This window comes from Crocodylus porosus, unplaced genomic scaffold (assembly GCF_001723895.1).
Source record: "Crocodylus porosus isolate Cpor-Errol unplaced genomic scaffold, CroPor_comp1, whole genome shotgun sequence".
Taxonomy (NCBI): Eukaryota; Metazoa; Chordata; order Crocodylia; family Crocodylidae; genus Crocodylus; species Crocodylus porosus.
In genome coordinates this window covers 43,947,110-43,961,931 of record NW_017728947.1, presented here as the reverse complement: position 1 = coordinate 43,961,931, position 14,822 = coordinate 43,947,110, and the positions used below count along the sequence as shown (strand labels likewise).

Genomic DNA, 14,822 nt, shown 5'->3' with positions numbered 1-14,822 from the left:
GTCGTGATGTGCCGGTCGTGGCTGAGGAAGCCAAAGCCCTCCTCGAAGCACCATTCCTGTAGCCGCCAGTTGGTCTCCGCAATGCATGATTCATGCCGTCTGCCACGTAGACTCACCCACTAAGGATCAGATCTGATTAAAGAGTTTTTACTGTTGGTTACTCCAGTTAACTTTACATTGCCAACACAGGTCATAAGATGGGAGCCAAATTTTATTTGATTTTTATTGACAGAACTACCTACAGAGTTCCAACCAGTTATCTGCCTAGGCTGTTATCTTGCATTTTCTCCTACTAGCCTGAGTTTCCCTAGTCTATCATCTCCTGGCCTACCCTTCCTACAAAAGGACTTTTTCCTCTGAAGCACATGAGATTGGCTACTGCTGGAGACAGAATAATGGGTTACTTGTTTCACTAGTTTAATTCAATATGGTGATTCTTATTTGTAAAACCATGTGTACAGTACCAGGCATCACTGCAGGTCAGAATCTGAAGACAGTGGGATTACATGTATGCTAAACAGGTATTGTTCAACCAGGGTTTAGATTTTTTTCCATTTCACCATCACCAGTAATAAAGGTTCAGCTAAACCTGAGCAACCTAACTGTGTTCAGAGTAAGTCTACAGCAATACACATGCAACTCCACTATAAACAATTCACACATCCCTTAATCTATATTCCCCTGAAAGCAGCAATTATTTTAATTCTCAGCAACTCTTCACAAACTTTCTGGGTTATGTAGGAATCTGTTTATTGGGCTATTTTAGTTTAGATAAATTTATTTATCTATTCATTATATACATGATATCTTTTCTTTTTGATTCAGGGGAAAAGAAGGAATATTCTGTTATATTCTAGGAACATAATTATATTCTGAATTAGCCATAGTTTATTGTTTCCTATGTAACAAGAGGAGTAGAAATACGAGACCTGTGAATATATTTCTTAAATCTATACAAAGACAATAAGCAGCACTAATAACATTATTTCTTTAATAAAATGGCTGGCATGCCAGCACATATTCTAGAGCCATTGTGAAACCATCTCCTACTTCCCCTCCAATTAAATATATTTTCCTTAAAAATAATTCTGTCCACATGAACCATTCCCTATCTCCTTGTGACACTAATTGTTATTGTTTCTATTATTGTACAGTGCAGAGGGACATGAAGAAGGTGGAGAGCTGAATTTTAGTGCCTTACTGAAAAAGAGGTAAGTAAAATCTTCAGTCAGTGAGCAATAAATTATCCAGCTCCTGTAGAACAGCTTTGGAAGATACTAAAATTAGAATAGATTGAAGTTCCATGAACTCAGAATTGTGACTGTGCTCTTTAAAATAGCTCCTGCTGAGAGAGAAATTAAAGTAATAGATTTATGAATTCTCCAAAGCCTATTGCACCTTAGTATTCCTTACTGCATCTTCAGGCCATGTCTTCACAAATCAAAAACTTACTCTTTTTAAGATAGAAAAAATACAGCCTTACAGCCTGAGACTAGAGTAGTTGTGAGCTTTGTCTACCAGCTTCTGTTGGAGAAAATTAAGTACAGTATAGAACAAAGTGACTTCTAGAGGTAGTACTTGTCTGGAACATCATCTTCCAAACTGTCAGTGGGCCTGGAGAGCTAGGGAAATCAAAAGTTTATTCTATATATTATAGGCAATTCTAACTCCTCCAGTTCTGGTTCTTTCTGGTTCCCAATTTATACTTTCTTTTCATTTCATGGCATCTACTCCTCTTTTTCTGATCCTTCATGGCCTTCCTTTGATCCAATTACTTGTGCTTCATCCTTCTCTTCTCCTTGTCAATCTAAATGCAATGGTTTGGATTCCATTCCTGCAACAGAGAGTAAGATTTCTATCTCATCTCATATAATGCATGAAGGAGACTGAATATAAGGTCCACATGTTTTGAATAATGCATGAGTCTCTTTTTCTCTCACATGTTGAGCATGGCAAATGCCCTGGATTCAGGCAATTTGAGAGAGAATTATCACCTACTGATTTCTAACTGAGAAATGCTTTTAAACAGCTTCAGCATTCTGAAGGCGTGCATTCAAATCAAGTATTTTCCTCAGCTTTTTTGTTTTTCCACCATCCTTCTTCTTTAAAGGCATTATCAAATTATGCTTGGGTTTCCAATCATTATTTTCTTCACAATACAAGGCTTTAAGTTCTTCCATATACTTACACCACTCCTACAGAAATCAGAGATGGAAGACTTTTTTGGTTACAGTTATTCTGTTCTCCTACTATAGAAAATAATCCCTTTAGTATATATTGCAAGGTTTTGACCTGTCTAACTTTCTAAGTAATGAACCTTCTAACACTTTACAATACCAGTAGATATATCTGTTAGAAAATATCTTGTATTCCAATTAAATATTCCTTTGCTCATCTTCATCTCATTACTGCTAGACAGAGTGCTCTGTATATACAGTGCACATTTCCTCTCCCTTATTCTCTACTATTGTCAGCTTATTACTGACAACTGACCTAAGTTGCTGTTTTGCCAAGTATATTTATCCTGGGACGAAGGATGAAGAGCATAACTTCATAATGTCCCTACAGAGACTCCAGCTGGGAGAGGAAAGAAATGCAGGAGCTACGAATATCAATAATACAGCCTTCCTACTTACATGGTGATCATGCAGCAGAGTCAGATTAAAAAAAAGGTTGGGGAAAGGGAAGCCGCAGGGGGAGGGAACAATCCCATGCTCTTAAGAATTGTTGGAACACTGGTATAAATATTCACTACTGTGATTTAGGAAAGCTTGTAACTTTTGTTTTTTATTCCATTTTAAAAACAAAAAAGGATTAAAGCCATTATTAAGCCTTTTCTCAAAGTAAAAATATTCTCTTTTGTAAACAAAACTGGAGAAAGCAACATACTGAGGAACTGTCTAGAGCTGCAGAGAGGTAGAATGCAGGGATGACTTCTTTTGTTATTTCCTTCCATTTCTGTCTTGCCTTTCCCAGCAAGCACTCCTGTGCCCAGATAATGCATGCATGGAGAAAACTGCATTTTAATACTGTATTTTCTGGCTACTGTATGTTAATTAGCTGGTGCTGACATACAGGTGTCAAAGGCCAAGGAAAGGGCATGCACTGGGAAGGGGAAGGGAACAGCTGACATGGTAATATAAAATACGATAGTGGTGATAGACCTTGAAGGAGGTGACAGCTGACAGGGTCCAGTCAATCTGTGGTAATGGGATAGGAAGGAACCATCTCTGCGATGTACAAAACTATTTTTAATCCTCCCACACATGTTTAAAACATTTCAGCTGCCTTTTCTGTTTACAACAGATTCACTGCATCTTAATGTCCTTAAGTGCATAGTTAACCTATGAGATGTTCCTTCCAGATAAAACCTCCAACCTCAGGGTGAGTAACGTAAGAGTAGGAGAAACTTTAGAAGCCCACGTTCCCTGATTTTCTTCCTACAGTGTTTACTCAGGGTGTCCCTATTGGCAGGTGGGAGAAAGCAGTTGATTTATGTGAGCACCATAAATCTTATTAGAACTAGGAAAATATTTTAATAAAGTTAAAGTGGTGACAGGATGGAGAAACATGAAGCTCAGGACTTGTTGGTAGAGAGATAAATATTTCCCACTTCCCTGCATTCAAATCAACATGAATTAAATCATGATCCTCAGCTGTAAAATATCATATTTGAGTCTGTAGTAGCAATTAGAAGCAAAGAAAATTAATAAATATTAGCTACTTACAAACAAGGCTGACAATATGGTCTTGGGAATATTCTGGTCTCATATTTTAGTTCATATAAAAATGGATTTAGGGAGGGCTTGCTGCATATTTTGGGATGCATAGATGTATGTTTCACATTCAAGTTAAATGCACTTTTTGGCTCAGTAGGTGATACCCATTGACTAAAAGTAATAGTCTTGTAAAAGCCAGGAGAAGACCTCATGTCTTGCGAGATTTGGGCTAATATTATTCATCCTAAAGAATCAGTATATTTGACCATATACAAAACACAGAAAGAGTTAAAGGGCCAAATTATCTACTGCTATAAATAAGTGATAATCCATTGATTTCCAAAGCATTTTCCCCATTTACAATAGTAAGGGATTTGGCCCATAGACTTCATCCTATAAATATTATACTGAAATATTAATGGACAAACAAAATGAACGGCTATACAAAGGATATGCAGTTTTGAAAGGTTAAAATGCTTTATCATTTAAGAAAGGTTGTTTAGCAATTTGCACAGGTATGAAAAAGTTCCAGACTAGAGAGTAAGGTTATATAGTACACATGTATGAGGAAATAATACAAAAAATGGCTTGGCTAAATAATGACTAAGGAAAGTAAAATAATCCTCTAAAATTACTAAGCGAAGGAAGCACTAAAGATAGAAGTTTTTTCATGTGTTCCAACAGAGGATAACTAGAAATAATAATGGGCTGAAACTAAGCAATGGAAAATTTGACATGAATGCTAAGGAAATCTGTTTGGTAGTGAGATATATTAGGTTATGGAAGACTTATCTCAGGATGAATGTAAAAATAACCTAGATAAATAATTTAAATAAGTTTGAATAATCCTATCCTAAACTTTCAATTGGAAGGTATAAATATGTTAAGCATGGAAAGAAAATTAGATTTGACCCGATAAGCCTTTCCCATCTTTTGTGATTCTATACTTACTTTTGAGCTACAGTTTCTTCCCCAGTATTTCCTTGCTCCAGTTCAGACCTTACAACTCAAGTAGGAAATCTGTATGTAGCTAGTATTATAAAAGGTGCTTGTGAACTAGGTGAGGGTGCTCTACCAGGAAGAAATACAAGTCACTTTGCAAACACACAAGAAGCTGATAGAAAATATGTAATGGGGAGGATGTCTAAACAAGGTAGACATGGGGAAGCATATTCACGGTGCCTATATTTCTTGGAAAGACTTCTAGCTTGAGATCCAGCTAGCCATTCTGTAATAGATGATGACATACCATCCTAAAGAACAATTTTCTAAGTTAAAGTTTTTAAGTGCTATGTCCCCATGCCAAATGACTGAAGTACCACCTTCAAAGATGGGCATTGATGCTGAAACCCTGATGCTTTATTGCAACACTATAATAGTAGCATTCTTGTTACAAACACCTTTCTAGGAAAAACAGTGGAATATTAGACCCATGTGGTTTAATCTACCATGGATGCATGTACACAAGACATTTACTGCGGAGCTGACTAACTAGCTCTTCAGTAAAGCATCAGCATCTGCACATGCAGTGCTATTAGGCCAGAGTAAACTAATGAACTCCACAGTAGGATAGTATTGCCCATACAAGTTCCAGCCTACAGCAAAATTATTTACTCTACTGCAATGTACATGTAGACGCTGACCGGGGCTGGCTGGGGCATGAGGGCATTGGCAATGCATAAGGGTGCGTGAGGTGCATGTACACCCCCTGAAATTGGCAGTACACCTGCTGAGACTGGCTGCCACTGCCGGTGCTGATGGCATCTGCAGGCAGTCGCTGCTTGCCAGCCCCCCACCACCACTGACACTGTCGGTGGCATCTGCAGGAGGTTGCTGATCACTGGTCAGCGCTTGCTAGCCTCCCCCCCAGCTGCCAACACCACTGCAGCTGTCTGCGGGCACTCCCCACTCACCACTGCCACGCCCCAGCTGCCACAACTGCCACTGCTGCCACTGCCTGAGGGCAGTCACTGTGCCCTGCCAGCCTCAGGAGGCACAAGGCAGGAGGGAGCTACAGTATGGGGCTCCCTGCCAGCTAGCCCTGCACTGTAGCACCTTCATGCCCCGGCCAGTCCCTATGCAGCTCATTGAGCTGGGTCAGAGCAGCCCCTGGCTGGTTGGCTGACCGCCAGGGTCCCCTGCCAGCCAGGGCTGTTCCGCCTTGGCTCAATGTGCTGAGATTCCGGATGCACGTACAAATGCCACATCTGGGAACAATAAACTCTAGTGCTAACTGCACTACAGTTTCTTGTGTCAAATTAATTTCACATGTAGGTGCACCCTGTACAAACTAACTCCATTCATCCTGCATGCTCCTTGCATGAAGTGACATTTCTTACATAAAGTAACAAAAATCATTCTTTCTCTGTAGACATTTGTAGTGGTATACACCTGCAAAGGAAAAGAAAATCACATAATCCTCTAAGTTTCCTTGCACTGCTTGATGTATAACTTATGCGTGATTAGGTGGTTGGGGTTCATCAGTGATGATTGCCTTGGTAAAAGGGGCATTCTGTTACATTGGATTCTTGTTCCTAGTGATATCAGAAACAATCCCTACAAGAAACGTTAAGAAGTCATGGTTTATCTGAGAGATGGTAAAGCCTATACTTCATGTCATGCCTCCTTCTCCCTTCATGGAGTTCACCACAGCCTCTCTTTTTCATGGGAAATCCACTGACAGTAATGCCAGGCAGTAATCCTACTATTTTGGATAAACATGGGACAATAAACAGTCCCCAGCAGGAGGAATAAGCTGGTATTTATATCTAAAATATAAAACATGAGATAGAATTCTGGAGTGTGAGAATGAAGCTGATTTCCCTAAGAATGGCATCTCTCCGAGAGCATATTTCAGTGCAATAGATCTTTCATGACACTGCTGCTAAAGTGCAGACTAGTATTTTAATAGCGAAGATCATGATGGTTCTGTTGTATTAACACATGTTGCCCTTTCTCCTGTCCATTGGGATGCTGCATGCTTTTCCAAACGCTTCTCTGCATCATTCTCGAGTCCAGCAGCTTCTTGCGCTCAGTAAATAGGTAAGATTTTAATCAATCTCTTCTTCTTTTAGTGGATTTCCATAATGATACATTCTAACAGAAGTAGAAAGTTTCCCACAACAGGTCAGATTAATTCTCACTCTGGTCTTGGTCCACCAAAGTGCATTCTTCTGTAATAACCAGCTCTTTAGACCAGTGGTTCTCAAAATTTCTTTTTCACAGACCACTTGAAAATTGCTAAGGGTCTCAGCGGACCACTTAAACTTGTTTTTGTTTTACAAATCAAAGCATACAACTCATATTTTAATATGAGTAGTCTTACCTTACAAGTACAGATATTCTCGATTGTTCTGCTACCTTTCTGCGGGCCACCTGAATGGAGCTTGTGGACCACCGTTTGAGAACCTCTGGTGTAGACAATCCACAAGCTAAAGGGCTAAATACTGTCTTTACTGTCCTGATAGCCAGTATCTCCCAATATACGTGTCTCTGAATTCTAAGATTTTATTATAGATAACTTCCCATTACAAATGGCCACATTTTTCAGACAAGCCACTATTCACTTCAAACAAGAGAGAATAATCCTGAGAAACAGACTGATTTCTTAAAGCCACAATTCCAACAATCAGAATTTGAAAAGATGACCAGTCTTGTGGATAAGAGAAATACTATCTTGGGACTCATAAGATCCAGGCTAGCTTTCCTGATTTCCCACAGATTGCTTGTGTGATCCTAGACAAGGCAGTCTCTCTGTGCTTCAGGTCTCTATCTTTACAATGGAGATAATACTTCATATATCCAGCTTGTCTATTTGAAGTGTAAACTCTTCAGGACATGGACTCTATATTAATATGCATATGTGTATCCCATAGCACAATTAGGCCTTGAACTCTAAGCATTTTAGTAACTCTAAGCATTACTGTACTGAAAATAAGTATAGAGCTAGACTGCTGGTATCTTTACGGAGGAATTGCTTCATTCAACCAAAACATAGTTTGCCAAGCTTAATTTTGTTTTGAAACCCTTTCTAGTGTGACATTAACTTTCTAATCCTGTCAGAACTGAGACAAAAACTGAATCACAGCCCAGTGTTGATGTCTGGGAAATCCTGAGGAACGCCCCTCCTTCCGAGTATGAGAAAATTGCTTTCCAGTATGGGATCACAGACCTGAGGGGGTTGCTGAAACGCCTCAAACGCATGAAGAAGGAGGAGAAGAAAAGTACAGGTTGGCAAGTTGTATTTGTAGGACTGTAGCTATAGCTGGGTGACAGAGGTGCCTGGGTGCCGATTTAGAGGGGATGCCAGAATGGAGGCCCCTGAGGAGCCCACGCTGCAGCAGCCAGAGCATGATGAGCCTGTGCCATGACAAATACAATTCTACCTCCAATCCCCACTTCTCTGGCACTTGGCACAATACCAGACACACACATACACGCGCACACACACACGCACACACTCTGCCCAGAGCAACAAAATAGCAAGCTATACCTCTGCGTATTTCTTCCTAAAATACCCAACTAAAAGCTGTTTTTACCCTTTCACAGTTTTTACCCTTACAGTTTTTACCCTTTCACAGCTGCTGCCCAAAATGGCAGCAGGTATTGGCTGCTGTGCCAAAAGCTACTGACAATTCAGCAACAGTTGTGAAAAGACTTAAAATACCTGTGATGCTGCAGAGTTTACTCTCCCCCTCCCTCCCTCCCTGGCTGGGAGAGAAGAACAGCCGCAGCAGCCATTACAGCTTCCTTATGCTTGAAATCTGGTGCAGAAATCAGCTTCCCTGCTTAAAATACACAACCCAGTTTTGGAGGGCCAATTTTTGGGCAAGGGTCTGTGTAGTATGTGAATAAATATGTCTTTATTTTGCTGTTCATGAATGCCCCCATCATCAGCTGGGCAACAGCAAAGTACAAGCGAAGGGAAAGAGAAATATGATAAAACTAGCTTTCCCAACTTTTCTATGATCTTGTATACCTAAGATGCCTGTTGCCAAAGATCAGACTGATACTAGGTGCTCTGGACTGCCTTATTCCTGACCCTTGAAAGCTATATACATCCTCCATTTTGCTAACTGTCCCCAATTACTGTGATAAGACTCTGGGATAGTCTTCGTCTCTGGCTTTAAACAAGGCCGGTCAATTTTGGTAAATAAAAATTTCCCAAGGTATGGACAGGCACTTTTTTTTTTTTTAAGGAAAATTTTTCATGTCCCAGGTCAAATAAGCCAGATCAGGTCCAAATCTGTTTGAATCATTCAAGAACCATTTGGGGACCTATTACCAGCAAGTATTCTCCACTCCACCTTGGGACTTCAGATACTTCCAAATCCTTCAGGAGGCATCCTACATGCAGGCCCATGTCCTGAGTCTTGGAGTTTGGATGCCCCTGAGTTTCACTTGCCCTCAGCTGTATGGCTGAGGGAGCAAACTAGGGAGAAGTCTCCTATTTCCATAAAGTCAGCATGTAGCCGAGATCCTGCTGCTGGAAGCTGACCAGTGAGAAGCTAACTATGAGGCTCTTGTAGGGAGTCCTGTTTGCAAGCAGACAAGGGTGCACCCTCCACTACACAAAGCCACTGGTAAGGTATCTACTTGGTCAGGTACTTCCCCTTGCCACCTTCATGGTCATGGTATTTCCCCTGCCAGGTAAGTACGCTGCTCGTACCTCAGCACTATGTAGCATTACGGCACAATTTACCATATAGTTCTGTGGGGGTGCACAAGCATTCCAGCCCCCTGGCTGGAGAGCTACAAAGTCACCTCAAAGGCAAGCTCCCTATCTGGGGGTCTCTCTGTCCCCAGAGGAGCCTGAGCACTGATAACCTGCATTCTCTTCTGCTAGGAAAAGGGTCAGGCTTCAATAATCAAACCCTACCTCTTCACCCCACCACTTCCATAGTGCCATTGTCACTTCCAGAGCCCCAGTGCTTGCAGCAGTGAGAGGAATTCCCACACCCTAACCTTCCCTCCCTGTCCTCCCCACCCACTGATCAACTGATTGGCATAGCTAGGGAGAGCCACCTCTGGGAATTACTGGCACTTTAACAGCCCTGGAAAGAGCTGGGGCTCAGTAGCAGCAGAGTCCCAACAGGATTCCCTGACAGCTTGTAGCTGGATAGGCTGTCAGGGAACTGGTCACCCTCCCTTCCTTCCTCCCTACTGGAGGGGCCTTGAGACTCCTGTACTGCCATTACAAATAGTGCTAGAAAACTGAAAAGTTCCTCTTTGAAAAAGGTACTATTTTGTGGCACTTTCACTCTTTGTAGCACTACGAACAGCTTGACCAGTTGTACGTTCAATTTTTGTAGCATTCATAGGCACCAATCCAATGGGTATTCTGGGGCTCAAGCACCCACTGAAAAAAATTAGTGGGTGCACAGACCCCACACTTGCAGATGTTAAAAAAAAAGGGGGGGCGGGCAAGGCTTTACCAGAAGCAGCAGCATATTACTTCAACACGGCTCTGCAGTGCCTGTAAAGATCTTTTCTAGTTTAGAATTTAAAGATGATATGTTAGTATGTGTTAGTTAGCTTGAGTTAGCTAATACATTTTAACATATAGTGCTGAAGGCACAGTGTTTATCAATACTAAATAATTAAAGAGAAAGTCTAGAAGGTACCTTAAGCTTTAACTCAACCAGCTCAGGCCACATGAAAGTACAACTGGGTGTATCTACACATGATGTTAATGTGTTGCAATAAACCCCAGTATAGTTCATGTCAAAGTTTATTATTCCTGGGTGCAGTGTCCTCACATGTGCCTGGGACTGTAGCACATTGAGCTGGGGTGATCCAGTCCCGGCTGGCAAAGGGCCCAGGATCAGCCTGCCAGTCCAGGGCTGCTCTGACCAGGCTCAGTGTGCTGTAGAGGGGCTAGCTGGAGCACAAGGGTGCTACAGTGTGGAGCTAGCCAGCAGGTAGGCCCCACACTGAAGCACCCTCATGCCCCATTCAACCTGGTTCCCATCTACACGTGTTGCGGCAACGCTATTTACTCTGCCATAGAATAGTACTTGTGTAACCGGTGGCAGCCCAGTAGGGGGTCGCTACCATGCAGAGCCACCCACCTCACTGTACCAGGCCCAAAAGCATGCTTCAGGAGTCTCCCCTGGGGACCCTGTGTTTAGCTGTCCCCCTTCCTGGAGAAAACCCAAAAGTCTGGGGTAATGCTGCCACCATCTGGCCAGTGGTCTCTGGTACAGCTCTGTGTAGCCCGGGGTACACAGACCCTGCAAGCCTTGGGAGTGCTTTGCCCACAGTAATATTTTGGGGTGATTCTTTCTGCCTGAAGCATCCAAAGATAGCCTCCTGTACTGGAGGAAAGTAAATAGCCAAGTCCACCTTAGCCAGCCAGGCCAAGGGAGAGAAAGACCTATCTCTCCCCTAAGGAATTCACAGTCAGGCACACTGTAACCTGATCATTTTATTGATAAGGGGAAGAGAGTAGGGGGTAGAACAAAGGGAGTTAAAAAAAAACCAAACCACTTTGAGCAAATACAAATTTGAGTCTTTACAGGGATTGGATTTGGGGACCTTTTTAATATGCTTCTGAATTACTTAGGCCTAATCTACTAGCTAGATTCCAGATTTCTACTTACACATTCATCCAGAGATTCTCTGGGGGCTCATGGCTTCTGTGTTCTGAAAATGCCACCTGAAGGAGGAGAGTTCCCCATCCCCTCAGGAATTATTACAGCCTGGTCACCTAGGTAACCAGGTTGAATCAAATAGTAGCAGCCACAGTGAAAAACGGAGGGGTAGCTGGAATGTCCCAATCCAGGGACAGACAGACAGGGATTTCTTCATGTAAGCGAACATCACATCTTTTATCCTACTTTAGCTAAGGCCAGAGAATCATAGAAAAGATGTAGCGGCAACACCATGGAAACAAAAATTGAAAAAAACAAATGGGGTGATATGAATTGAACAGAATTAATAAGGTCTTGAATCAATAGAAAAAGCTATAAATGTAAAGGAAAAAAACATGGAGAAGAAAAGTTATTGAAGTAGCCCATTTGTAACCCTTCTTTATTTTAGCATTCCTCAAGAAACTGGATCCTGCTTACCAAGTGGACAAAGGACAGAAAATCAAATTCACAGTGGATGTTGCCAACCCAGATGCTGATGTGAAATGGCTAAAGAATGGGCAGGAGATCCAAGTTAGTGGCAGGTAAATTAGGAAAAGACAACTCAGAAATCCAAATTGAAACAAACAGAAAACCTAACTATCTTCAAGAATAGAAGGTCAATAGAAATGACAAAAGAAGAGGAAGGCCAGAAGGGGAAAGGAAAAATACACAAAGGTTTATATGGGTGCCAGGATTGATGGAGGGCTTGTTAACATATGAAATGACATTTTAGTTCACAGTTCTCATCATTGTTTTTTCTTCCCTTCCTCTCATGTTCTCACTTTTTGTACATGGAATTTAACACAACCATCTGTCTGCTCAGCAAGTAAGTCTCCTGATTATACATTCCCATTTCTATAATTTTGGGGGGGATCCAGTAAGCCTTCCTTTCTTGTGTCAGATGTACCTGGATTATAAGACCAACCTGAAGTGATTATGTGCATGAGTTCTGATGGGCCATGTGGTGAAAATATGTTCTTAATGACTGGCATTTAAACATAATATTGTTCAGCTATCTCCTTTGTATGAACATTTCTTTGTAAACCCCTCCCTCAAGCTTACACTATTCAAGTGGATAACTGTCTTTAAAACTCCTGTTCTCTCTTCTACCAGAACAGGGATGCTTGGCTACTACCTTCACCCACATCAGATAGGGCAGCTCATGATAAATCATTCTTCCTCTCAGCCATGTAGGGAGAAAGGTGGCTAGCTCTAAGCGACAGACTCCACGCTCATTATACTTAGTTTCTATTTACATTTCTTCAGATATATTTTTGAGGCTGTTGGGAATAAAAGGATTCTGACCATCAATCACTGCTCCCTGGCTGATGATGCAGCATATCAATGTGTGATAGGTGAGGAGAAGAGCTTCACAGAACTATTTGTCAGAGGTGAGTGACTGCCAGGTGGAGGGGCAAATCTACTTTATCCCCATTTACTAGTATTTCCTGTTTCTGAGCATATTTAAATCTTAGAGAGAAGAAAATAAACAGTCCAGTGAGATTAGTGGGAGTTGAGGGCTTCACATGCTAAGAATTATTGTTTCAGGAAGCAGATTCAGAAAGACAAAACTCTACTGCTTATATAGCTGGCTCACATCTGGAAGGCTGCTTTCTGAAAAATGATGACTACAAAGTTACTAAAAACTGAAACTTAGAGCCTGCAGAAGCTGAAAATGTCAGGCAAACTATATAAACACTCAATTTAGAGTTTAGATTTAAGAAAAATGATCAACGCATCATATTTACTCTCTTTTATAAATTGAGAACAAAGTAGTCTATGAATAAAATTAATGATGTAATCTAGCACAACAAATGTTATGTTCCTATGTAGTATACATTGGTAGATGTTGTGCAAGGGATGAAATTAATTCACCATAGTTGCTGTGGGAATAAAATGATCTCCCCTCAGATTGATGCCTCTTTCCCTGCTGAGATGGAAGGGAAGTGATGGGGATTTTAGCCACCCTTTCTGTTCTACTCTTAAGACTCTTGCTTACAACAGACTTGTTCACTTCCAGAGCCTCCAGTCCTGATCATCCACCCACTGGAGGACCAAATGGTGATGGTTGGAGAAAGAGTGGAGTTTGAGTGTGAAGTGTCCGAGGAAGGGGCTACAGTGAAATGGTAAAGAGAATGTAAAAAAGAAGTGATTCCTGGAGTACACTTTTCTGTGGGGCACACTGGGACCATTAGCATTATTATCATGAAGGGGTGTTCAAAATGAAAGGATAGGGACCATCCAACTCAATGTCAAGTGGAGAAAGGCTGTTGAAGGCTTATGTACCCAACTGTCTACATTATTTTGAGAGAGAAAGGAAGGAAGGCAGGCAGGCTCCATAAACCCACAGGGTGATTAGCTGGAAAGATGTCAGAACTGTTCATAAAACAATACATGGCATGAGGGAAGTTTTAAAGTGTGTCCAGATCTTCCTGTTCTTTCACTTTGGGATTCTGCTGATATATTTGTTTTAGTATTTTTCTAGATTATTGTCTTTAGTAAAAGGACTACTATTGTATTTACCTACTTATTTTATTTATTTAAAGTATATTCCACCTTTCCCAACATGGCTCAGGGCAGCATAAAGATAGCAATATGAGAACAGAATACTTATAAAAGGGAAAAGAAAAAACAACTTAAATGGGAACTGGATTATCAAAGTAAGACAGAGACTTACAGTGGGAGTCTGTCTAGAGACTACTTCAGCCTAGCTTTGTTTGCTAAATGCTTGGCCAAACAGTAATGTCTTACAGTGCTTGCAAAAGACATCCAGGCTTGGACTCTGGTAAACTTCAAAAGGGAGGGAGTTCCAGAGCTGAGCAGCAATTCTTGAAAATGACCTCCGCCAAGTTTTTATCAAGTGCACTTAGAATACTGATGGCACATGCTGAAGGTTGCCCTTGGCTGACTTCAGGGATCACGAAAGGGGAATCAGAAATAAGGTGATCCCTCAGATATGTAGACAATTTAGAGCAAGGATAGGCAACCCCCAGTATGTATGCCAATTAGTGGCACACGGATACATTTTCCTCTGCACGCCAGGAGGTGTGCTGAGAAAAATGTTTTAACATTTTTTTTAAGGTGCTGCTCTGGTCTCTCTGGAGCAGCTACAGGTCCCAGCGCTATGGCAGACACTGGGGGCAGGGGCAGGAGAACACAGGCAGGGATGTAGTCTGTTTTGCTGACCCCACCACTGTCTGTGGCGGTGCTGAGCACTTCACAGACTCAGCCACAGACACAGCAGCAGGGGCAGCAGAATGCAGACTGAGTTCCTGCCTGTGTTGTCCTCACCCTGACACCGGTGCCTGCCACAGTGCTGGGGGATATCGGGGAGGGGGAGGGAAACCAGCAGCACCATCCATCTCATGTACCCAATGCCCACACACCTGCATTAGTGGGGGGGAAGAGGCGGAGGGTGTGCCTTGGTTCTGGCAGCTGGTCCTCATAGTTTCTTCCTTTTCTTTCCCTCCCC

At 41.8% G+C, this 14,822-nt stretch overlaps 1 protein-coding gene across 6 annotated transcripts in view; it reads left to right on the top strand.

Annotated features, from left to right (window-relative positions):
* The window catches only part of MYBPC3 (myosin binding protein C, cardiac), a 102,986-nt gene that overhangs the window by 34,418 nt on the left and 53,746 nt on the right, over positions 1 to 14,822 (top strand). For 4 of the 6 annotated variants that reach the window (XM_019552251.1, XM_019552248.1, XM_019552247.1 and 1 more), the window contains 8 exons: positions 1,155 to 1,211; positions 1,844 to 1,846; positions 6,738 to 6,761; positions 7,782 to 7,948; positions 11,760 to 11,892; positions 12,174 to 12,176; positions 12,617 to 12,741; positions 13,371 to 13,476. In XM_019552251.1, the coding sequence (XP_019407796.1) occupies positions 1,155 to 1,211; positions 1,844 to 1,846; positions 6,738 to 6,761; positions 7,782 to 7,948; positions 11,760 to 11,892; positions 12,174 to 12,176; positions 12,617 to 12,741; positions 13,371 to 13,476 (618 nt within the window). The remainder of the gene's footprint in view (positions 1 to 1,154; positions 1,212 to 1,843; positions 1,847 to 6,737; positions 6,762 to 7,781; positions 7,949 to 11,759; positions 11,893 to 12,173; positions 12,177 to 12,616; positions 12,742 to 13,370; positions 13,477 to 14,822) is intronic. The other 2 variants (XM_019552252.1, XM_019552249.1) reach the window with 1 other exon arrangement.